Source organism: Sceloporus undulatus, chromosome 3 (genome assembly GCF_019175285.1).
Source record: "Sceloporus undulatus isolate JIND9_A2432 ecotype Alabama chromosome 3, SceUnd_v1.1, whole genome shotgun sequence".
NCBI classification, from domain to species: Eukaryota; Metazoa; Chordata; class Lepidosauria; order Squamata; family Phrynosomatidae; genus Sceloporus; species Sceloporus undulatus.
In genome coordinates this window covers 254,971,013-254,996,778 of record NC_056524.1, presented here as the reverse complement: position 1 = coordinate 254,996,778, position 25,766 = coordinate 254,971,013, and the positions used below count along the sequence as shown (strand labels likewise).

The following is a 25,766-nucleotide window of genomic DNA, read 5'->3' as shown; positions in this document are numbered from 1 at the left end:
GCCAGATTTAGATCAGGATGTAGGGGTTGTTGGGACTATTTATTTAAAAGGAATAGCTACTTGTAAGGCCAGACCTTTGCACAAACAGTAATGTGTAGTTTGGTCCTGAGAATCAGTTCCCTGGGCTCTGCCCAGGGTTACGAAAGACCTACCACCAGCCACACCTATAAGAAAGGAGAGTCAGCGACAACCATATGACTTCATTAAGTGCTAGCTCAAATTACCTTAAGCATTTCCCCAGTTGGAACTCTTTAGTATTTCGTTAAGGACTTTATCACATGATTTTAATGTGTAATTACAGTAGGATAATAGCATCTTTGAGAGCCACCATGGCATAGTGGTTTGAGTGTTGGACTACAATTCTGGATATCAGGGTTTGATTCCCACCTCAGCCATAAAACCACTGGATGACCTTAGGCAAGTCACATACTTTCACCTTCAGGAGAAGGCAATGACAAACCTCCTATGAACAACTCTTGCCAAGAATCCCTCATGATAGGTTCACCTTAGGGTCGGAAGCAACTTGAAGGCACCCAACAACAACAACAGTAGCATCTTTATCACTCAACATCAATGAAAGGTGTTTTTCACCAATTAGTGAAATGCAAAGCAGCAACAGGAGATACTCTCCCATACTCTCACCCTTGGGTGAGAGTAAGTCATGTGATAGGTACCTGCCAAAGTCACTATTATTCTGATGTAGTTATGTTTTACTAGCCTCATGTAATAAACTCCTAAAACTTCCTAAACATGCTGACTTAGGGCTGAGTTCAGTCAGCCAAGTATATATTCTTATGAATGTTGTTATTTTATTTTATATACTCCTTTCTGATTTTATACAGTACCAGCCATTTACATTTCAGTGTAGCTAATACTCATTTGTTTTAATTTTTTTAAAGTATTTATAGCCCACCATTGTTTCTGATGCAGTTCTGTTTTCTCATGCAACTAACATTAAAACATTAAAGCTCATGTGTGGAACATTTTATCATCCAGGAAGACTACAGGAGCATGTGTAGAAAAAAGCTTCACTCATGGCTTAATTTTAGCAGCAAGATTAAAATTCCAGTCAACATTCCAAAAATTAGCTTGCTTAAACAGCGAAACAGGCAAGGTGATTACAAGCAAATAGCAGGACACCCCGTGAGGTGTCTGTGTCCAATGACAGACTGTCTGTTTATTGTTTAAAAATTAAGTTCCATGTTTCAACAGGAAAGAAGAACAAACTACGAGTTTATTATCTTTCATGGTTAAGGAACCGAATATTACACAATGACCCAGAGGTAGAAAAGAAGCAAGGCTGGATAACTGTTGGAGATTTGGAAGGCTGCATACATTATAAAGTTGGTAAGTGAAAGGCCCTTTGCGTATGTATGCTATTACCATTGGAAGATATGTTCTTGAGCTTTAGGCATTCAGGTTCATGAAAACACAGTGCCTGTCACTCAGAAGCAACTAGGGGAGGGGGATTAACACTCCCAATGTGATCCTTATAGATAGGGGTCTAGCACTGTCATTCTAGCTGGCACAGTCAAAAAGACATTGTATAAAATCCTTGTTAGTACTTTTCAAATAACATTTTTGCTGTCACACTAAACCAGTCATGAAAAAAATCTGGATTACATCTAAGATTTAATTTCTAGAATAAGCAGCATAAGACCTGTTCAGACTAAACTAAAGCCTTTCTGCAGTTAAGGGCTCAGGTGTGTGCTACCCTTGCCTGGACTTTACGAATCTGATCATTCGCCTCCTGATTTTTAAAGATAGTTATTGCAAAGTCAGTTTGGCATACACACTTTACACTTGCCATGCACTCTCTTATGTTTTATTGTGACTTCCAGTCCACACATGTGAGATGGGTCACAAACTGAGTCCTCAGAGCAGATCCAAGTTTCCCCCTACTCTTAAACACAAATTAATTAATTAATTATTGATTTTCTTCTGTGTGATAAAATAAGTGGTTGGGTACAGATTTAGTCATGCTCATTTAAATCTCAGGAATTTAAGTAAACCCTGACCCAGTACACCTGTATGCTGAATTCAGTACACCTTCTTTAAGTCTGTATCTTTGAATGTGCTATTTTCTTAAGCATTTCTAGGATGTGTTTCCAAACAAAGCCCTTTCAGATTCAGATATAATCTCCCTCTTATTTCCGTGTAGTACATAGCAGTTTGTTTGGTCTAAATCAATTCATTCCTGACAGAACCTTTCTAAGAATCAGAAAACTACAGCTTTAGTAGTAGAGAACCTTTAGGGCAGGATATAAATACCGTAAATAAATAAATAAATAATAGTTTTCTACGTCTAAAGAAGCAATGATGAAGGAATATTGTTTTTCACCTTCACATATTCACAAAATTAAATGAGAGCCTAAGACGGGGATGAGAAATCTGTGGTCCTGCAGATGTCATTGGAGAGCAACTCATAATCTCACACCACATTCTCATTTTGCTTATGGTTATTCTCTTTTTGCTTATGGTTATATAAAATCTTTTTTGTAATGTCTTTTGAAAATAATCTACTGTCTTTATATATTGTTATGTAAACTTTCAATTTTTCAATTATAAATAATAATAATAATAATAATAATAATAATAATAATAATAATCTCATACCACTTGCTTCAAAAGAGATACAAAAGATATACCCAAAGTTCCACTATGATTCGATGGATTTTGTTAATTATCTATACAGCCATACATCTATTAAGAAAGCCTCTGGAAAAGTGGTTTCTTTTTACAAAGTCTTGTTATGCCTGCCCAGTCTCCCTTTTCCTTCTTGTCCTTTGCAAAGATAGTGATTGAGGGCTGGAGAAACACATACTTTTGGTGCTGAGATGCAGAAGCATGTCTATAATACATAAGCTCAATAAAGCTTGAGTGTGGAAAGTGCACGATTGTACTCTTGCCGAATAATCTGTAATAATAATAATAATAATAATAATAATAATAATAATAATATGGTTTATTTCTAATCTGCTTTTGCAGGATTTGATCAAAGCGGCATACAATAATAATATAAAAACATTCCAATAAAATTGATTAAAACAGCATAAGAAAAGCACAATGATCATAACAACAAAGGGCCAGATGAGTAGGGGAGTCAATATACACATTCCAGGGTCGTCGGTAAAAGGGATAAGGGATATAATAATATCTCACGGTGGGAAGGCTTGGGAAAAGAAATACGTCTTTAAATTCTTTTTAAAAAGATCTATAGATGTGGTGGAGCAGAGCTCATCTGGGAGACTATTCCAAGATCTAGGGGCTAAGATAGAAAATGCCCTCTGTGAGATCCTCACATAGCGTGTTGTTGGGACCTCTAACAATTTCATCCCAGTCGACCTGAGTGTGCAGGGCGGATTATATGGGGAGAGGCGGTCCTCCAAGTACCCTGGGCCCAAGCCATTTAGGGCTTTATAATGTCTCCTGCTTAATGCATCCTGCTGCATTTCCCACTTAGCATGAGAGTAGCTGGAGAACATTTTGACGTTTCAAATACCTAGATTAAAATAATACCTTAATCATTAAATTTATTATAGATTTGAAGGGTCACGTTGGCACAACATACATCTCCGTTTAAATTGTATGGTGTCAGTTTACTTCCAGACACACACATCTTTTTTTAGAACACCACTTAGGTGGTTTTGATAAATGTCTTCCCAACTATCATCAAAATTAGCCATACTACCATTTTGAATTTGTTAGCATTTTGAATTTGCTTCAGGTAGTGGCTGGTGTGTTATGTCCCACATGTACAAGCCAAGCCAAGAAGACTGTCCATGTGAGGAGAGAATAGCCTCCAGTGACATAAAGACATTCAAATCAGTTCTGGACATTAGAAAAATATACCAGCTGTTTTGGGTCTCTTCTTAACAATAATATTTCTACTGGCAAGAAGGTTTTACCAGCTTTACCATGAGATAAATAATTCAGTTTTGTCTGAGGAAATTGGATGTCTTAAAAATTAGTTTTATTTCAATTTTAGTGAAATATGAGAGAATCAAGTTCTTGGTGATTGCCTTAAAGAGTGCTGTAGAGATATATGCTTGGGCTCCTAAACCATATCACAAGTTTATGGCATTTAAGGTATGTTCTGTATTATCACAAAAATTTGTTAGCTTTATTCATACATTTGTTGGTGGGTTGTTTTAAAAAATCATGGTTAAGAAGATCTGTCATCCACTTCTGTTATCTAGCTGCCTGTACTATAAAGGGGTACTGAACCTATATTTCAGGATCCTTCTGCAGATTTGTTAGAATTGGTTATTATTCATATTTTGGACACAATAGGATGTTTTTAAAGAACATAAATAGTAAAGGCCCAGTTCAGATGGACCCCATCCTGTAGAGCCTTTGTTTTCAGTACTACAACTCTTAGAAACCACCAAAAGGTGGGGAATTCTGGAAGATCTCAGTTAGTATGCCATACCAACCAAGTGTGCAGTTGAAGTCATGTTTGCATTTCTGGGCCTCCACATCTAAATGCCTGTAGGGTAGAAGAAGAAGTCATTTCCTGGTTTTTACATGATACTTTTTAGGGGAAAATATCTACAAGTGTGGGGAATAAGTGTAAAATCTAACCAAGAGTTAACATCTTAGTTCTGTGTGTTGATTATGCCCAAAGTCAAGAAAGTAAGCTATTCCACTTCCCTCTTCATTCAGAGATTCAGGCAATCCTGACCTAGGCACACTTTCCTCTTTATTTCAGTCATATTCAATCATGTTTGGTTCCTAAGGTTTTTAAATGTTTTTCTTGAAAGATTTAAAAAATTTAAAACAGAAGTATTAAATATACATATTGAAATATACAGTACTGGAGATGCTGGAAAAGCTGGTTAATTCAGGGCTGGGATATGAATGTAGGAGGTTTATAATGCTCATATCAAAGCAGAGGTGAAAATTTCAAACCGTGTATTTTTCAGTGGTTTAAATTAAATAAAAGAAGGGTATTGGGCAGACTTCTTTCTCAGAGTCCCCTTCTCCTTCCCTTCAAGACTGTCTGGGCTGATGGCAATAAATGCTATAAATGGGCTCCTTCAGCCATTGGGAGGGACAAGGAGAGTCTCTCCCCCACTCTCTGCTCTGGTACCTGGTGGGCTGATGGCCCACCAAACCAGCTCTTTTTATATTCTTTATCAACAGAAGATGTAAACCACTGTCTCTATGGTGATGGTAATCAAAATGTGGCAGGTGGGAGGGGGCATATTTTTTAAAGGGAAAAGAATCAGGTCCTTGCATTGTTACTAGAGCATGCTAAAGTTTTAGGGAGAAATTTTTAAAACAACAACACTAAATTGACTGAAAGGATTTTAAAAGTCTTTTGCAGATCTCCAGCACAAACCATTGCTTGTTGATCTCACAGTGGAAGAAGGTCAGAGGTTAAAGGTCATCTTTGGCTCACACACTGGTTTCCATGTTATTGATGTGGATTCGGGAAATTCATATGATATCTACATACCATCCCATGTGAGTCTGGGACAACATAGTGATATTATACAAATTAGATGGCACATTATGTAATAGCATCAAAAACAGTTTCTTTTGAATATCAACTGATGGGAAATGTATGCCATTGAGTTATGATTCACTACATGCCCTTTTGAAAGTCATTGTTTTAAATCCTGTCAGTAAATGAAATAATTTGTTCTGGACCTCTGCTGGGCCTTTTTAGTTGCACCTCAGCTTTGCAACATTATGCTTCTAAAGACTTGTTGGACTACTTCTTTTTGTAACCTTTTAGAGCAAAAGCTGATTTTTTTCCCCACAATGAATGTATCTCTTCAGAGTGTCACAACAGTTGTAGGTCCTTGGAGCCTAACAATGGCTGGAGCAGTTAGTACTGCTGTTAAAACTCTCTTCCAGTCCTTAATTGGACAATATGTTTTACTTTGTTCCTTTCATTCTTCACACAATATTTCTTGTATATAAACTGCCTTAAGTGTATTTTTGGCAGAATAAACATTTCAATGATAAATTCAATTAAATAGAGGCATTAAAACCAGTAAAGTGCTACTCATATCAATTGATTTAAACTTGTATCTAGTCAAGTGTTCTTCATCAGACATCACAGAGAGCTTGATTTACACTGAATTTCCCAAGAGAAGATGGCATATAACCAAGAAAGTTGGTCCTTCTTTCTTGCCCTATGAACGTGACTTAATCCTGGCTTGGGGGGTTCTGTTCTGTATACAGATTCAGGGCAATATCACGCCTCACGCCATTGTCATCTTGCCCAAAACGGATGGAATGGAGATGCTTGTGTGCTATGAGGATGAAGGGGTGTACGTTAATACCTATGGACGCATAACAAAAGACGTGGTACTTCAGTGGGGAGAAATGCCCACTTCAGTGGGTATGTCAGCTCTTCCTCTTCTCCTTAGCTCTTTGTACATTTAGAGTGAGTCAGGTGATACGTCTATGCTAGAATTGGTTATTTTCCTAGATAAACCTCAGTGCTTCAAGTGATGGGACCAGGTTGCCCACCCATGGCTAACTGTTTCTACCCCATAGGGCATTTCCATTGTACATGATAGCTTTCTGCCAGGTACAACATGTGATAAAACCTGCTTTGGTCCAGATGTTTTCAGTAGGAAGGTGTGATCAATTTTTCTTTTTCTTTTGTGACAGCTTACATCCATTCCAATCAGATAATGGGCTGGGGTGAGAAAGCTATTGAAATACGTTCAGTGGAGACAGGACATTTAGATGGAGTATTTATGCACAAGCGTGCTCAGCGATTAAAGTTTCTATGTGAAAGAAATGATAAGGTGGGTTTGATTTCAATGTTGTACAAGTGCATAGTGGTTTCTTAAAGAATGGCATCTACTTCATATGAAGTAAAGTCTGATTTAATTAATGTATTCCACAATGGTCATTCACTCAGTTCCAATTACCTTTCAAACTTATCTACTTGTGATGCATATATTGTAAATCTTTCTCCTGGGAACCTCAGATGATGGCCATGGGAACTGCCCCGTATTATGCTGGCAATGTACCTATAAGCTGGGTAATGCTTGAGAGAGAGAGAGAGAGAGTCCAGTAACCTTCATGGCTGAGCAGTATTAGAATAAGTCCATAATGTAATGGTCTGAGGATTGGATTAGGACTCTGAGAGAACAGAGTTCAAATCCACACAGCCATGGAAACCCACTAGGTGACCTCAGGCAAGTCATACTATCAATCTTTGAAGAAGGCAGTGACAAACCTCTTAATATATCTGGGCAAGAAAGTCCCAAGGTAGGGTTGCCCTAAATTGGAGTTGTCTTGAAGTCACATAACAATAGCAGACTCCACAGTTTAACTGGAATACTGTTTCATGTACTAACAATGAGATATCTCTTATGAAAATCCATAACAAAACAATAGTTTTCAAAGTAATTTGTTAGCATTATTTCTTTAGATTTGAAGAACTCTGTTGAGATTGCTATAATTTTAAAATTACACAGAGTAACTAGTGCTGGGCTGAAGTATTTGGGCTGTTTGAAAACAATCTTCCAAGATGTTTTTTGTCCTTTCAAGTTAGGAGAAATTGGGACAGTGGGACATCAATCTTTTTCTTTCTTTCTTTTTTCCTTATTGGCTGCAAAATATTTTCGTAGTAAACAGTCTGTAAAACATTCTGCCACTTTCTTTGGTGTGGTGATCCCTTCACACACACAACTGAAAAAATATGAAAAATATGAAACTTAAAAGGTATTTTTAAAAAAGAAAGAGTGGAGACATTTTGAACATTAGAAGGAACTTCTTGACAGTAAATGTAGTTTGCCAATGGACTATGTAGTTCAGCCATGAGAAGTAAGATATTGGCTGCATTTGCACTGCAGAAATAATCTGTTTTGACACCACTATAACTGCCTTGGCCCAGTGCTATGGAGTTCTGGAAATTCTCTCTGCTCTGGTGCCACAACAAACTACACTTCCCAGAATTCCATAGCATTGAGCCTTGGCAGTTTAAGTGGTGTCAAATCGGATTATTTCTGCAGTGTAGATGGGCTCATTGGTATAATTAATGCTTTTAGAAACCTTTTCTGAGCCTTTGAGATAAAAACAAGATTAAAAAGTGACATAATAAGTAAAGACAAGAAAACGAAACAAATGATTCCATGTAAAATATGCTGTTTAATAAATCAGACTGTTTTTCTCCCAAACAGGTATTTTTTGCATCAGTGAGATCTGGAGGAAGTAGCCAAGTTTTTTTCATGACCCTCAACAGAAATTCCATGATGAACTGGTAGCAAAATGCACTTGGTGCTTACTTGGATGCCAAGATTCTTTAATTTTAAAGGACATTGAAACATGTGGACTGACACTGTAGAAGCAAATGAAGAAGACATTGTGCATCACGTTGCTTCCTTCCGTGAACACACCCGCTTTCACGCAGACACACTCCAAGAATACAACACACCTGTCCTATTGTGGTTTTGGAATGGAGGCTTACTCAAGATCTCAAGAATGCTAGTGTATTTGAGGAGAAATTGACAAATGCACAAGAGGATTAGTTGAAGTAAAATCTCTTTAAGGTTTTCAGATTAAGCTGTGATAGAGTCGGTTATGAGTTTGGTTTTTGTTTTTTCCATTAATTTTTTTCCTGGTCCCTCTCTGTATCAATAGGGACAGATCTAAGTGTCAAACAGAGTCTCTGTTTTTAATTTTGTCTGCCTGCTAACATCAAACATACAGTATGTTGTAAGGCAGACTTCCTCAGCCTGGTGTCCAGACTGATGCATGGATAGTCTATCACATCAGTTTGGGAAAGGCTGTTGTAAGATTACCAATTAAAACTGGTGAGAGACAGCACAATAAATGTACCATTTTATCTTAATGTCAGAGATCCTAACCACAGAGGTAGCTAACTTTTGTAAAATCTTTGCCTTTTACCAACGTTGTGTTAAATTTTGCAGTCAGGTTGACAAATATCAAATGAGAATATTGATGAGATTTCTCACCCATTCTGGGAAATCTGTTCTAAATGGCTAAACCACTAGCCTTAGTTGATAATGCAATCACGGTACTTATTTTTCCCCATTTTTGGTCAATGTGTCACTTCATACTTCTGTATGGATCTTCATATAATGGTGCTCATTGAGAGAGGAACAACAGTGCCATCTCAGTCACTGATTCCCAGTGTTGGCCTTAGTATTATCTTGCCTTTCTCTAAGCTGTAATACGAAAAGTATCTACTGCAAGCGAACAAAACCTAGCAGACAAAGAAGTGAATGAAGTCATAACAAGATACTGAAAACTGGCAGAAGAGTGTTCAGTGACTGAGGCATCTAACTCAGATGCACTGAATCTGGGTTGTACCTACTCTGTACAGTTATACTTTACTTATTGGGGAAGGGAAGATCTTTGTCGATACCAGCGGATTTTTCTTTCCTCCATTAAATATCACCGGGAGCTAACATCAGCATAGTTTACAAAAGGAGTCCAAATATTGACAGACATTGACCCACTTCCTTTTCTGGATATGAAAAATCTTCATGAGAACTTCATCCATTTGTACAAGAACAGGAATATAGCAGGAGTGAGAGAAAGTAGATTGGAAGGAGGGCCTCATTGGCCAAGACTCATATGCTTAGATTCATCTTTCTGTCTCCCCCAACTGCCACCAACCTTCTTTGCTGCCCCGCCTATATAGTGAACACCAATATGTGTGCAGAAGTATGTATGTGTTTACTTTAGGTTTACTTGTGTCCTTATATGCTTTGTTCAAATTATTTGCAGTTTTAAGTAAGTTATGTGCAACATTTCTACTATCTCCAAGCATGGATTTCCCCACTAGTCTGTGGATGTAACATAATTGGACCAGTGTTGCTATTTTTAACCTACCTCATTTTATTTTTGTTTCTATTAGCTTTTCCTTGTTACCTCCAGTGAACACCCAGAGAGTTTGGCCAACTCTAAAATATTTATTGAGAAGAATTGAGTAATCAGCAATGGCTAGACAGTTTGGGTCTCTTTAAGGATCGAGAAACGATGGTCATGCCGCTTGCTTCCAGTTTTTCCATCAACTCTTAACTCTGCATTTCCCATCGTATGAGCAGGTTAATAAACAGCTGGCAGCCACAGCACAGTAGCTAATGGGAGCAAGACTGCCAATACATTTGAAAATGAATCTGAATCAAGTAATGTCACTGATTGCATGTACAGTACCAGAGCCTCTGCATGGGAGCTGTCACACTTAGCCCAATTGTGGGATCTCTGAAATAATTTTTACATCTGTGTCATTCACAGAGACTGCACATATTGCCCCCATGTACAGATATGATCCCAGATAGATTGTAAGCCCAACAGCAGCCTATGAAGCACTCAGAGGCATCCAGGGCCCAGCATCTGTATAAATCAATAGTATCAAGCCAGATTTCCAAACAGGATACACATGATTGATGAGGGAGCTAGCTGCCCTTTCCCTTGTTGCTTTCATTCTTTGTATGTTCCACCAGAAAGGGGTCTACATTGGACACCCACCTACAGCACTACCTCACTGCTTAATGCTGGTGGAATACAGGATCAGATAAACCTTCAGGCTAAGCATGCTGTAGCTTGCCCTCTCTAGTCCAGGTTTCTTTAAACTCTTCTATTGTTTACTGGCCTTTCCCAGAATAGAATGTGGCCAGAAGAATCAGTGGCCATCTTTTCTAGTTACTGAGAAATGTATCAGTTTTGCTTCATGCCTTTAAAAATAGTCTAAAAAGTGGAGCTGTTTCAAAGACTCAATCCGCCTACTTCCCACTCCAAATGGCATGGATTCCTAGCAAGACAACTTGTAACGTCTGTTCTTAACTATGTTCATGAAAGGGATAATTAGGCTTTAGTTTTTTGACTGATAGCCCTATTACAGTAATTCAGCCTCTTAAGAGCAAATTTGTACCATCACCTAACTTGCAGCAAGTGTTCATCTGTGCACAATGAAAATATGTAAGTAACTTCTGAAACAGATTCTGATCTCATAGTTTCCCAAAACTTACACATTGAGTGCACTATTGTCAGCATCCTTTGTCCTGAATAAGCCTTTAAAAATGGATTGATGACTGAATATAAATGGGTCCCATTCATAATGTAGGGTTCCCCAGGAAAACATTGAGTGCGAAAGGTCCTTATGGATCTTCCTCACCCATATTTTTATGATCAAAATACAAAAGAAAGCAAGTGAAACACACTTTTATTTTAACTATGTGTGTCATTCACTGCGACTGGTTTTATGGCCACTTTCTTCCATAGGAAAATGCAAGACAGACAACACCTATTTAAGTAAATGCTTGCCTACACATCACCTTGCAATATATATTTGCCTAATTTTGTATGTAGTCGTCAGTGATATTGGCATTACTGTAGCATCTGGCAAAAGCGGAAGGTAAAGCCAACTGCCAGCAAACAATCCTGCCTATGCTGGATTTGAACAGCATTTTCTCAAAGAATGCCAATTACAGTACAGGGCTTATTGTAGACTTGCCCAGTAGTGTGTCAAGCCTGCTAACTCAGTGAGAATGAATGTTCCTTAGAATGGTGAGCCCCTGTGCCTTCATTACTCACCATGAATTTGTCAAAACTTGAACAGAAGGGTAACCTTAGCACTGCTGTCCTGGCTAGCTCTCTGATTTCAGCCTGTTTGTTAGAGGTTCAAATCCAACTGTACTTGTGTTGGCTCCTTGGTTCAGTCAGGGCTTCTGAATATATGAAGCCTACAGAAATGCAATTGCCTCCCCTACAAAGCCAAATATACAGATGTTGGGGGTACAGACTAGGTTGATGGATGCAGAACACACAAATACAGTGGACAAGGGTGTCTTCCTGCTCCCCTTCCACACATCAGCTCCCTATGCAGATCTCTTTTAACACCATAAGAGGGCTCTAGATACATTCTAGCACAAGATATAGCCCTTACCTTTCATGGCAGAACTAACAGAAAGCTATTTCAGGAGTTGGATATTTATATTTGCAAAATTGTGGAGGGCAGATGCAAAGTAAAAGCCATCTGCCCACCATTGCAAAAAGAGAAACAAACTAAATGCACACACAGAATCATTTTCTGGAGGAAATGTTATAGCCTTGCCATAGTTAAATGAATAGGACAGACAGTCTGACTGAAATTTTCATTCACATTTAAACCCAGAGCTGCTAGTCAAGGATCAGAAGCATCTCATGTCTTCCTAGGCCAAAAAACTGAACGGCTGAGGTCAGTGACACCACCACTACTCCTCTGTTAGTGGCTTAAATGAGATGCAAAATACTCTGGATCCCCTCTTGTTCACTGCCAACTTCCAGCAGTCCAAGCATTACTGGACATTTTGAGACCAAGGATATATTTAAGTGGAACTCTCTTATGAGAATGTCTTAAGACACACACACACACTTTTATTTTCCAACTCCATCCTACTGTTGTCATTTGATGGTTGTTCCATGCCAGATGAGTTCAACTAAAATGCAACAACTGGACAAAAAAGTCCCTGTTTTCTGAGTACACTTTTTAAAACTACTGTCTCCTTAACTGGTTTATGTTCCCATTATATTCCTTGTGTTTTCTTTCTACTGCTGTAATGAGAGGACCATATGAAGAAAAAAATGTATATTCAGTACATCCAATTGAGCAATAACATTTCCAACTCAGTTAAGCCACTAGTTGTAACTGCTGGGGACTGGTTATGGGTAAGAGCAAGCTTCATGGCAAAAGCCAACTGCCACCAGCTCTTTTATGTCTTTGCTGTGGTTACCTTTGAAACCGGAAGCTTCTTAATAAATTATGTTGAAAACCTAAATAATGTATTTGTCTTAATTTTCTGTCCTTAAATCTGAGTTTAAAGTATACAGGCTGAAATGATTGTTAAAACAAGAGTCTTTCATTATTATTAACAACTGTTGTCTTTGTAAGATTTGTAGGATTTTTTTTTTTGAGTAAAGCAAGTTTAAAGGTACTCTCTTTGTTCACTTTGCAAAAGTTTGTGATCTGCAGACTCGTGTGTAGCTGTGGGTGGTGTGTCAATAAGACTCCCCCCCCCCCCATGGAATGTTCTTTCATCCACAAATTTCTATCATATCTGTAACTTAAAAGCTTCAGATGCACATTTAAAAATACAGTTTAGGCATCGAAAGAAAAGGAGCAGGCAGAGGTACCAAGGGAATGTCAACAGAGCAACAAGATTTCTAGGTGTGAATGGTTTCCAACATCTCACTTTGTAATGCTAGATGTTTGAGGCTGCAAGAAAATTTCCTTTGGGGGAGAAGAATTCTTATGAGGGGCAATGACCTCATTTTCCCCTTCCCATAGTTGAATCCCTGTAACTTGCCCAGAGGCAATAGCCTGTGCTTCCTTCCCAGAGCCTGGAGAAGTTATTTTTTGAGTGCAGCTCTCAGAATCCCCCAACCAACGTGGTACATTGTAGTTCCCAAAAGTAACTTTCTGATGCTCTATTCTTTCTCTTTTCTGTCTCTGTATTATCCAGCTGTCTCGAGTTTCTTGAAGCCAACTCCATTCTTGATCCCTTTCAGTCTGGTTTCCGCCCACGGCATTCTACAGAGGCAACTCTCACTAAGATCTCAAATGACCTTTTACAGGCCAAGGCTAATGGCCTTTATTCTCATCCTTCTTGAGTTGTCAGCAGCCTTTGACACCGGTGATCACTGTCTTCTAGTTGATATACTCTCTGACCTTGGGTTCTCAGACTCTGTTCTCGACTGGTTTAGATCTTATTTGTCTGGCAGATCTTTTGCAGTGGTCGCAGGCGGTCAGACTTCATCTCCTGTTCCCTTATCTGTTGGAGTTCCCCAGGGCTCTGTTCTGGGGCCCCTTCTGTTTTCTCTCTACACACTGTCCTTAGGTAAACTCATTAGCTCTTTTGGTTTTTCCTACCATCTGTACGCTGATGACACCCAGTTAGATCTTTCCACCCCGACCTTTCTCCAAGGCTTGAACAGCAAGTTTCATCTTGTCTCACAGCTGTCTCGCAGTAGATGCCCCATCGGCATTTGAGGCTCAACATGTCCAAGACGGAGCTTCTTGTCTTTCCTCCTAAGTCCACCCTCCAACACTCCTTTTCTGTCTCTGTGGACAACATTTCTATTCAACCAGTGTCATGTCTTTTGAGATTGTAAGCCTGAGGGCAGGGAACTGTCCAATTAAAAAGATTGCATGTACAGCGCTGTGTAAATTTACAGCGCTTTATAAATAAAGGTTAATAATAATAATAATAATAATAATAATAATAATAATAATAATAATAGAGTGACCAAAAGAAAAATCTTCATACTCTTCCAATGCATGAGAAAGGAACAGGCCTCTTGATGGCCTGCACAATGCTGTTATTAACTTAACACTCTTTCCATGCTTGCTGGTATCTGTGTTCAGTTCAATCGTGAAAGGATTCCCTAGATGTTCATAAGCTGTTCATATAGAAAAGGTCCCACCTGTGTGATCAGAACCCTGTGAGATCAGTAAAACACATAAGAGATAAGGATTGTTTGGAAAAGTTGGGATGTCCTTACCATGTTCTGCTTGCATAAATAGCAAACCAAGTGGAGCAGGGTGCGAAGGTGGGACAAGTGCAGTGTCAAGACATGATATGTAATGTAGCTCTGGAACAGTTACACCAAGGGGGGCAGAAAGTAGATCTTGTAAAATCTCCGTATGATTTGCAGTAGTTCAGCAAGGATTTCTGGTTCTGGAAAGGAGCAGCAAAAAAAAATCACACACATGCACCACATTATACCACAGTGGGGTTTTAAAAATTATTTCTAAGGTTCAAATTATGTGTTGAATTCTGTTGTTCTTCCTTCTGTGAAGAAGATGGAAGTGGGTAAGTTAAACCAATAAGTGTGGTGGTGCTTGTATATCCTGCCATGACACATAGGGCTTGACAGTTAGACAAAGGGGCTTGTTTGTATCATCTAACCAGTGTATCATTATTTCCCCCAAAGAAATAATGGCATAGGTTGATAATATAAAAAAGCATGGACTGATTGTGGGCTGTATTCAGATGTGATGTTCAAAACTAATTCCTGGAGTTTTGCATTCTGTGTGTGTCTTTTTTTCCCCCCCACCATGCTCCATTTGGTGGAACAAGAGGTTCCAGTGCAAAAACAATGCATGTTCTTCAAGCTTGAAGTCTGTCCTGTCATAATTTACACATTGCATGTACCTACTTGATGTTCACCCAAAGGCAGCAGTGATTGGGGATCAGCTTTGGCCATACAGCTGGAACAAGAAACTGCCTTGTTGTTGTCAAGACTGCTGCTATAGTAAAATATGGAGTCTTACAGCAGCCAAGGGAGGGGGACAAGATTAGTTCATTTATATTCTCCTTTATGATTTCTGAGAGAAAGTGTGAGCAACAGAAGGAAAGATCTTTTTTTTCAAAAAAATATAGGCCAGAATATACTACGTTATGAATGTGTAACCTATAGTAACATATTCATGGCTGCTTTATATTCACAGTCTCTAAATATTCACTAGTTTAGGCCATTGTAGGAAGTACAAAAATTAAGAAGTAAGGAAACTACAGCCCGAGACAAATGGGCAAAAAGGGGTGTAACCGTGGCAATTTTAGGGTTAGGGACCGCACACCAACCACATGGTCCCTAAAACATGCCAGTAACAACATCATGGCAGTGTCCCGTCCAAACAGCGCAGCGCAGGCATCTCCGCACTGCCTCAGGCTGCTTGGGGTGGCCTGGCTGTGGCATGGAAAGGAGCTCTGAAATGTAGCTACTTTTGGGGAGCGGATCGTTCCTATGGCAACCACAGAGCCGCAAGAATGATCCTGAGGAGAAAGGGGCCTCCCCTTTCTCCTCATGGCTCCCAGGGTGTCCAGAGGCATGAAGCCCGACGGACACCCCTTTTCCAGGCCACAGAGATGTGGCATTTTGCCACTTCTCATTGGCCTGGAAAAACGCAGAATTGGGGTTGCAGGGCTACCAGTGAGGCTGTCCTGGCCCCAATCCGGCATGAACAGGGGCGGTCTGTACCACTCACATGCCTTGCAAACTGAAAAGAGTAATAAAATCTTACAGTTTGCAAGGTGTAGTTTCACATCTCCGGTGTGAAACATCTCTCTTTTCATATAACCTTAATGCAGATAACATATATGGTGGAAAGATAAATGCAAACATTTAATTGTGTACATATCGAAAATGTTATTGATCTGTTCACATATAACCTAAAGTTTAGATAAATGACAATAAATAAAAAATATATTCACTAGTTTTAGGAAATACACAGGGACTGTGAAAGTCCCCCACTGCAATCAAGAGGGACCTGTTCATTGTTGATTGAGAAGCAGCTGAGTGATGTTCCCACCTCTTTGCGAGAACAATTTTTTGTGCAATGAGAAATTGCAACAGAGTCCCTGTTTCTCCCTTTCACACTGAAGATCACTTCAGCAACATAAATTTTGTAAATCTCATAAAAATTAAAATCTATTCACAGTAGTTAATAATAATAATAAAATTTATTTATATACCGCTATTCCAAGGATCACAGCGGTGAACAATAAAAGATAAAACAGTTAATATTGGAAAGATGTTTTCTTCAATGTCATGTACCATTTTGAAGTGAGGCTCCACACCAGTTCAGTTCATGCAGTGAGGAAAGCTTTGTGGGAACAAATACCATCCCCTGCCTTAAAGATAATCCCTGGGTGAGGTGAATGAATTGGATAACGTGCATGCCTGTCAGCCCCCTGTGTGTTTACTGGCACATCTAGTACATTTGTGATCATGGAAGCTGCTCCCGCACAAGTTCTACCTGTGCCCTTGGAATTCTGATGTCACACGGGAGTGAGATCTGCCACTAAGGCTACTTTCCATGCCAACCTCTCTTCTGGAAACTGAACCAATGAGGTGTTGAAGGCCCTTTGGAGGGAGACTAGGCTGATTCCTTCTCGGTTGTGCTTCTGCAAGCAGACAAAGACCTTTTTATTCAAGTGATTTTTTTTAATGTGCATTTTTGTATTTGTACTTTTAAAGTTTGTTTTGATTTAGTTGTGTTTTAGTACTATAAATATAAACTATATATTGTTTAATTTTGTTTAAGTATATTACCCTGTACGGTTGCAAGAGGTGGACAGTGAGGAAGGCAGAAGGAAAATCAATCCATTCAAGATGTGGTGCTGGAGAACAGTACTGAGGATACCATGGATAGCCCTGAAGACAAAGCCCGCCGAGGCTCCTCACTCACTCAGCCCTCATAAGCGACTGTTCTGAGGGGACTTAGTCTGGAAATGGAGGGTGGGGGGAAAAGGCGGGAAGCAAGGTCACCCTCCATCTTGTCTCTGCCTGGGTTGCCCCATTCGCTCGTTTTTTACTAATATAATGGTCGATCTGTTTAATTGATGTTTTAGGGGAGGGAAGGACTGGAATATTGGGTTTCGTATGGATCCTTTTAAAGTGTAAGCTGACTCGATTGCCTTTTTGACACAGAGGCGGGGTAAAAATAAAGTATTATTATTATTATTATTATTATTATTATTATTATTATTATTATTATTAAACAACTAGGTCTTGGAACAGATCAAGCCTGAAAGCTCCTTGGAAGTGAAGATGTTAAAGTTGAGGCTGCCGTACTTTGGTCTCATCACAAGAAAGACTGACCCATTGGAAAAAAACAATAATGCTAGAAAAGGTGGAGGGATGTAGAAAGAGAGGAAGACTGCATGCTAGATGGATGGATTCTATTAAGGAGCTCATGGGACATAAGCAGAACAGTGGAAAACAGGGAGCCTTGGAGATGTCTCATCCACAATGTTGCCATGGCTTAGGATCGACTTGAGAGCAGTTGACAATAAATGATAATTTATGGTTACCTAAGTTTTAATCTTGTAGTGAGCTGGCCTGAGTGCCAGTTTTGAGAGAAAAGTGAGATCTGAATCTGGAAGGAAGGAAGGAAGGAAGGAAGGAAGGAAGGAAGGAAGGAAGGTCGGAGCACAATATCATCTCCTCCTCCTCCTTTCCTGGATAATCTTAAAAGTCTAATGCTGAGCAAACAAAGGATTCAGACTACAGCAATGCTATGTCACTAAAAGAGAAGGTCCTGTCTTGTCATCCTATCCCAACTGCTAATAACAGAAAACCTCTCTTTCTGTTCCTGTTCTGAACTGTGTGCCAGCAGGAGAGGAAATAATTTTTTGTCTTTTGCAGCGGGGAGTAAGTGGTGGGGTGGTCTATAAATACCATTTTTCTTGGCACCCTTAATTTAAGCTGCCTTGTTACAAAGCAGAGAGTGAGATGCAATTGCAAGGTTTAATAACATCCTTCTTGAATTGTGGTGCCCAAAACTGGACACAATATTCCAGGTGAGGTCTGACAAAAGCAGAAGAAAATGGTACTAATGGATTGGTCCATTCCTCTTGTGTGCTAGATATTAGCAGTGCAGTCCAAACAAGGAAAGGGAATTTCTGACAGCAGCAGGGCCCTGAAGAGCCTCTCCAGCTGTCTGTCTCATTGTGCCTCATGACTGGGAGAGCACTGCAGTCATCGTTCCCAGATCCCCAAACTGCAGTGCCTTGGAAACCTTTTGGTTGGGGCACTGCTTGGCTTAGGAGATTTGAGAAAGGGTAGCATTGAATTTTCCTTGGAAGCCAAGATAATCAAACTGAGGCTGTTGTCCTTTAGCCACAACATAAGAAAGTATGACTCATTAGAAAAAAGCAATGTTAGAAAAGGTAGAAAGCAGTAGACAAAGAGGCTAGGCTGAATTAGGGAGGTCACAGGCCTGAGTCTGCAAGACCTGAGCAGAGCCATGGGGGATGAGGGGCTTGAAGATTTCCCATTCACATGAATCCAGGTTGACTTGAGGGCAACTAACAACAACAGTAACAACATCAACAACAACATTGCCAGAAGTAGCGCCATCATTGTAGCTATGTCTGCTGATGCAGGCTCCTGGCCATTACTTTTAAGATATTAATTTAAAACAATTAAAAAGAGAAAAACACATATTGAATATTTTAAAACAGCATACACATTTTACATCTCCCTATCTCAGCTAGCTGAAGGCTGAAGTCCTGTTTAAAAAGGAAAGTCTTTGTCAGCAAATATAATTTAAGGATATGTTTGTCCTTACTTCCCTATCACTTGGCTGTATCAGTTTGGATTTGGCTTTTGGTAAAATAAGAGAACTTTAAAAAAAACTATGTTGAAAATTTTAGTTCTCTTTCATTGTTGAATATAAATAATAAGAAGGCTATTTCCTGAGCATTAAACCATTTCCCTCCTAAAAATCACACCACTTTTAAAAAAAAATCCATTGCTGAAAGAGGCCTTGAGCACAACACCTCCATCTCCTAAGCTTTGTTCTCTGAGAAGCCAGCTAAAAATTGTTAGCATTCATTGCCGGCTTGACCAGACAAAACTGGCAGGGTTTATAGCTTGTCATTCTCTCACTGTAGCTAGAATTAATAATCAGTAGATGAGAGAGCTCATTTAAGGCGATCAAATTCCAATTGCAAGCACAGATTGAATCAGAAGCTTTCCTGCCAAGTTAATATTTGTGCTAATAACGAAGTCCACCTCAAGGCCATCAAAGCTATTAATTTGATTTTGCCCTGTAAACTTTGATTGCATACTCCAGGTACAGTGGTGGCTAAATTTTTTAAAGCCCTCCATGGGCTGGCCCCTCCTTACTTATCAGACCTTATTTCTCCTCACCTTCCCACTAGGGCCCTCCGTTCTGGTAGTCAAGGTCTGCTGTCCCAGCCCAGGATTTCCTCTGCCCCATCTAGGATTCGCCCCTTCTCACTCGCTGCCCCTCACTCCTGGAACCTTCTTCCCCCACGAGCAAGAGCCATCACTTCTTTAACCAGCTTCAAAAAGGAATTGAAGACCATCCTGTTCAGAGAAGCATTCCCAGGCATTGCATAATTGTCACTTGCTATTTGATGTTCTTTTGTTGCCTGTTTTATTGAATCATTTCCTGTATTGCTATGTATTTTATATGTATTATAACTGCATGTGATTAATAAACTACTATTATTAACTAGTGAAGCACCTTTCAGTACCAATAGCAGTCAGTGTGTTGGTTATCCCCTCAAGCTGTCCCTGCTTCAAATAGTCAGGAGAGCCCTGGCAACAGGCCTCCTAGGCTGAAATGCTCTGCTCAATGCCAGGTCAGTGAATACAAAAACATCCTTGATCCAGGGCTTGATTCTGGATGAGCATGTCGACCTGGCTTGTATTATGGAGACCAGTCTGGATGAAGCTGGTGGAGAGAGAGAGATTAATCTCTCCCAGATTTATCCACTTGGGTTCTCTGTAGAGCATCAGGTGAGACTGCTCTTTCAGGAGCAACTCAGACCTTCATGTACTCCATGACAACCATTGGTCTGTTCCAAATCTGATGCTACCCATGCTACAGGACACACTCTGTATCCTGTTTTCTGTTCTGGATGGGATGGCAGTGATCTGGGTATAGGGGATGTTTCTGTAGTTCTGTTTCCATGTACTGATCACTACCTGGTCAGATTTGGACTCACTGGGACTCACTGTGAGCCTCTGCAGGGGTAGGGCCAACGAAGATGTTCCACTCCAGGAAACTTATGGATCTGACTGCTCTCAGAGACATTCCTGTTGCCTCAGCAGCTGATTCTGTTGAAACCGATAGGGAATAGGGAAATGGCCAGGATGTTGGTTCAATTGCTCCCACCTCTTATGAAGTGGTGCTAAGCGACCCCCCTGGTTCAGTAGGGAGCTGGAGGTGATGAAACAAATGGGATGGAGACTAGAGCAATGATGGAGAAAAACCTGGAATGAGTCTAACCAAATATGGGCTAGATGTCATTGTGGTGATGGCTGTGGTGCAGAAATTATACATCTCTGCCACCATTGTGACTGCACAGTGTGGTCTAGTAGGGCTGTCTTGGGTTGACTGGGGCCATTTATAATGTGGCCCACAAAAAGAAAATAAAGACCACTCAAAAGCCTTCTGTAGTGAATTTGCAAGACACTTTTCAGACAAAGTTGCTTGGATACACTTTGACTTGGATGTTGTAGTTGAGAAAGGTTCAGTGGATGTAACCTTGGCACCTGTGTTATTGGATATATTTGAATTTGTGCAGCCTGAGGATCCCTGGAGAGGTGAGAGACACATTAAGTGATTGTTGCTGGGCACCTTGTTCTGACCTCAAAAGCGAGGGACCAGTGTTGGTGGTGGACATACCAGGTGGCCCAGTGGGATACCCATGCAGATAGCCACTACAGCATGGAAATGGAGGACTAGGTAACAGAGGAGGGCCAGGAAGCTCTGTGCTACCCCTGGAAATCCTGGCCCAAGAAGACAGGGCCAAAGTTTAGCAGATGTTGACTGCTCTTCTCCCTCACAGAGGCCACAGTAATAACAGCTGGAACATGAAGGGAGGGACTATCACCAAGACATTATGGAACTGAGTAAGGATTCAAACCCTGGTCTCTCCAAATCCAGTACCCAAACCCCTATACCAGACGGGCCTCTCTCTCTCTTTCTCTGCCCCGCATCTGAAAGTGTGAATGAAATTTGGAAACAAGGGACTTTATCTCACCACGGGCTGCTGGCATGGGATGAGAATGGAACGGAAGGGACCAGTAACGAGTGTGGAACAAGTGGGGGATGCATTTTACTGCACGCAAAGTCCCTCACTTGTTCCGTTCTGTTCCCCATCTGTTCCAGAGGGGGCAATTTTTGAGAACTGTTCAAAACAGTTCTCAAAAATCTCCTCCTCTGAGGACAGATTGGGAATGGAAGGACAGGGAACGGAATGGGTGAGAGACTTCCTTGTGTGCAGTAAAATGCCTCCCCCACTTGTTCCATTCCCTTCCAGGGTCCTTTTGTCCCGTTCTCATCCCTGCCTGGAGCTCTGTGTGATAAAGTTCAAGGACTCAAACTGACCACCTTGCCCTAAGGACAGACCAGACCATCTCTTCTGAACCATCGAATTCCCAAATCAGTCAGTAATGGCCAGACTGATAGGAGATATTGACCTGAATCTGACCCATTGAATCAGTGGCATGTACATATGTGTTTACTCACATATCAACAGTTGAGTCAATGGGTTTGCTTGACTACCAATGAAATTCAGCCCTTTATATCAACACACTTAGATAATGGACCTGCATTTTGAAGCAGAATGTTCTCTGTAGAAGAAGCCAGAGTTCTATCACTTGTCAGCAAAGGAAGGTATTTGTAGATAAATGATTAATCAAATCAGCAAATAGTCACCCCATTATTACTGCGGCTATCAGGTTAATGTGGAGCAAATTCCAACAATGAACATAAGAACCTCTGAAGAGACACCTTCAGTCACGCCAATGGCCTTTGTAATCCAGGATTCCTTTCCCAGACACCTATGGAAAACCCACAGGCAGGGCAAGAGAACCAACCTCATGTGCACTAGTAGCTGGCATTCAGAAGCATACATTCCATTAAGATTGAAAGTAATATAACCATCATGACCAGTAGCCATTGACAACCTTATCTTCCATGATAAGGTAGAGAATAAGGCTAATAGTACAATGTGTAACTTTACAGCGCTTTATAAATAAAGGTTAATAATAATAATAATAATAATAATAATAATACATCCTCATCAAATGGTATTCAAGAATCTACAGAATGTGAATTTGGGAATCTTGTATGTCACTGTCACAAAGAAGCGGCATCATAGCCAATATTAAACTGAGTCAACTGGAGACAATATATCAACCTGCAAGTTTGTCATATCTCTCCTTCCCACACATGCATCCTCTAGAACTGAATTTAGAGAGATCAGAAGCTGAATGAGATGTGACTGTGACCTTGATGTGTTTACTTGAAGATAAGCCCCTTAGAGTGTTCCTTTGAGAAGCAAGCTAAAATGCTTACCCTGTTAGATATTATTTGGTGAGTAAATACCAGGCTGCCCTATGAAGCAAGAGACTGAAGTATGGTACTTTCTCAAAAGTAGATGTGTAAGAGGATAGGTACTCCATTTTCCCTCTTGAAACAGAAAGCTGAGGTGTTTATCCTAGGCAGATCCTGCAACTGTAGCTTAGTCAACATATGGTCTTTAGCTAACATCAGTCCTACAAGGATAGGAAGGCAGGTGGGACCCATGAATGCCACCTTGAATGCATTGGAGGAAAGAAACAGCCCAATAGGACAAAACATATAATATCCCATGGATTCCCGTATGTATGGCTCCATGGGTCAAATACTAATAGCTCCTTTGTGTGTGATTTCCCAGGAGGAATATAGCACTGATGGAAGATATTACTTTTTTTCCCCTCCTGTATTCTTGATTTAAATGGTGGAGGTGCTCTTTATACTTTTTTTTTTTTTTTTTGAAAGACACACACTGGAGAACCTGGTGGCACAATTACTTTATTCCTGAGGCTGCAATCCTGTGTATGCTTACTTGGGAATAACTGCCATTAGGACTCACACTGAGTGAATATTAGGGACGGAAAGATATTCTCAATTATTTGTTTCCTGTTTGAAAGATGGGCTTCCCAACATTCAGGAGCCCACACTAGGAAGAATAATGGGAAAATGAGAATTTTGCAGTTTTTTTCTCAATGTTCCAGCATACCAAAGCATTCCAGGGAACCTATGCTACAGACAAATACATAATATTTAAAGGAGACAAACTGAGTGTTTGGGGCAGAAAAAAACACTGTTTCCTGCTCAAGAATCATGTTTTCTGCACAAGTCCAAGTGTATTTCTGCAGAATAATTTTCCTGGAACACCTTCAGAATCAGAAAGAATGCTGTAAGGAATTATTTCATATTCTTCCTCAGGGGGGATAGACCTATGATAATTCTTCATCGTTGTATATTAAAATGTAAATAGTTGATGATTCACATCCCTGATACACATAGGGTTGTGAAGCATGCTTCACAAAGTAACAATGTAATAATTTTATCACATGGGCTTCATTAAGAGCATTTCCCTTTTGGCTTTCCTTGTTAAATTGATGGACATAAATTGAGTAGTGGACTTTTCTCAGGGAATTAAAGAAAGTTAAAGTTTTACTTGCAACCAGAGCCAAGATTAATGCTACCAAGTACACCTTGCTTTGCATGTGAAAAGTACCTGACATACAACATGGATGTACAATGTCAGTTCAAGCAAGAATTAATCATTGGGATATGAGCATCGGTGCCAAATTTTCTCCATCATCTTTGAACTATTAGGGACTTCCTTGATGAAGGAAAGAGCGTACAGATGCAGCATCTGAGGGTTGGGGTGGAGCCTATTGTGTGACATAGTGAACTTTGATCACAATAAGCAAATATTTCAAGAAGTGGCACATTCCTGACTGTTCCAGTGGACACCAAAGAAACTGCTGCCAGCCAGCCTGGGCCAGATCCCTACCTGACCTCTGAAACCCACCTTAAAAGTCAATCAGCTGTCCCGAGAGATGGAGGTCTGTGCTGCTACCGAGCAGGTTTTTGCAAGATGATATGACCAGTCCCTGGGAATGGAGGTGTATTCTGGAGTGCCCTCTCCACAGCTGATGTCACACACACACAGTGCAAGGGTTTTTTGTAAGGAGGAACTGAATACTTTCTTCTGTAATTCCACCCAAAGTGCAGATGCTGCCCTAACCAGAGGTTAAGTCTTTGTGAGTTACCAAAAGGACAATCATATTGTTCTTTAAAATACACTTTATCATTTACCAGATGAAGCTGTCCTAAACATTACATTCTCTGTTAAATATATTAAAGACTGCTACTATGGACAGAGACAAAGCATGGCGTAGTAGGTTTGAGCCTTAGATTATGACCCTGGAGGCCAGGATTTGAATCCTGTCTCAGCCATGAAAACCCATTGGGTGACCTTAGGCAAGTCACACTCTCTCAGCCTCAGAGGATGGCAATGACAACTCCCCTGAACAAATCTTGCCAAGAAAACCCCATGATAGGTTCAGCTTAGGTAGTCACAAATCATAAATGGCCTGGAGGCACAAAACAACTGTGGAGTAGGTTGAGAACTTGACTTTGTAATAAATATGGGCTGACCTCCTGTTCAGCAGTTACGAGATCATAAGCTGCTGGACTTACACACTTTTAAAGACACACTGTTTACAGTCATAAATGATTGAATGTGACTGCAGAAATGTGCCTTTGAAGTCTGGCAGCAGTCTGACTAAAGCACTTCTGAGGTGCTGAAGATTGGGGTCCAGGGAAATGATGTTTGTGGTTCTTTCCTGATCACAGGGTGTCTTGGGAGAAACAGTTATGGCAGGATCCCAAGGGAACTCTCTGGCTACCTGTTCTGTACCATAAACATCATTTTATAGAATCATAGAATCGTATTTGGAAGAGATCATACAGGCTATCTAGTCCACCCCTCTGCAATGCAGGAAGACACTCCTGACTGATAGCCATCCAGGCTGTTTAATATCCTCCAAAGAAGGATACCCTACCATTCTCTGAGGCAGCATGTTCCACTATTGAACAGCACCCCAATTTTCCAGTGCCCCAATGTTCAGTGCTTTAGAAACTCTTTGGTCAGGGTGCAAAAATAGGTTTGGGGATGTGTGGCATTGTCAGATGTAACTATGATGATGGAGCTCTGTCATCATAGTTACACTGATGATGCATGATTTTGGCCATGACTGACTGACACTGCTGGCATGTGTTTTGATATTTGAAGACACACATTTTCAATTGCCTGAGTCAATAGAGGCAGTAAAGAAATATTTGGATGGAAATTGTATTTTTTTTATGTAGATATATGCTTTCCCACACACACTTGTGGCAATATGGTGTGGCAGCAAATTCTTAGATGCAAATGCAGTTAGATGAAATAATCATGTTAAAG

At 40.2% G+C, this 25,766-nt stretch overlaps 1 protein-coding gene across 8 annotated transcripts in view; it reads left to right on the top strand.

Moving 5' to 3' along the window:
- TNIK (TRAF2 and NCK interacting kinase) overlaps positions 1-12,795 on the top strand; it is a 368,566-nt gene extending 355,771 nt beyond the window's left edge. For 5 of the 8 annotated variants that reach the window (XM_042456004.1, XM_042456002.1, XM_042456007.1 and 2 more), the window contains 6 exons: positions 1,213-1,347; positions 3,989-4,089; positions 5,320-5,469; positions 6,196-6,355; positions 6,631-6,770; positions 8,154-12,795. In XM_042456004.1, coding sequence (XP_042311938.1) covers positions 1,213-1,347; positions 3,989-4,089; positions 5,320-5,469; positions 6,196-6,355; positions 6,631-6,770; positions 8,154-8,237 — 770 coding nt within the window. In that variant the 3' untranslated portion in view covers positions 8,238-12,795. Of the gene's footprint in view, positions 1-1,212; positions 1,348-3,988; positions 4,090-5,319; positions 5,470-6,195; positions 6,356-6,630; positions 6,771-8,153 lie in introns of those variants that run through there. The other 3 variants (XM_042456009.1, XM_042456008.1, XM_042456010.1) reach the window with 2 other exon arrangements.
- The last annotated feature ends 12,971 nt before the right edge of the window (positions 12,796-25,766 follow it).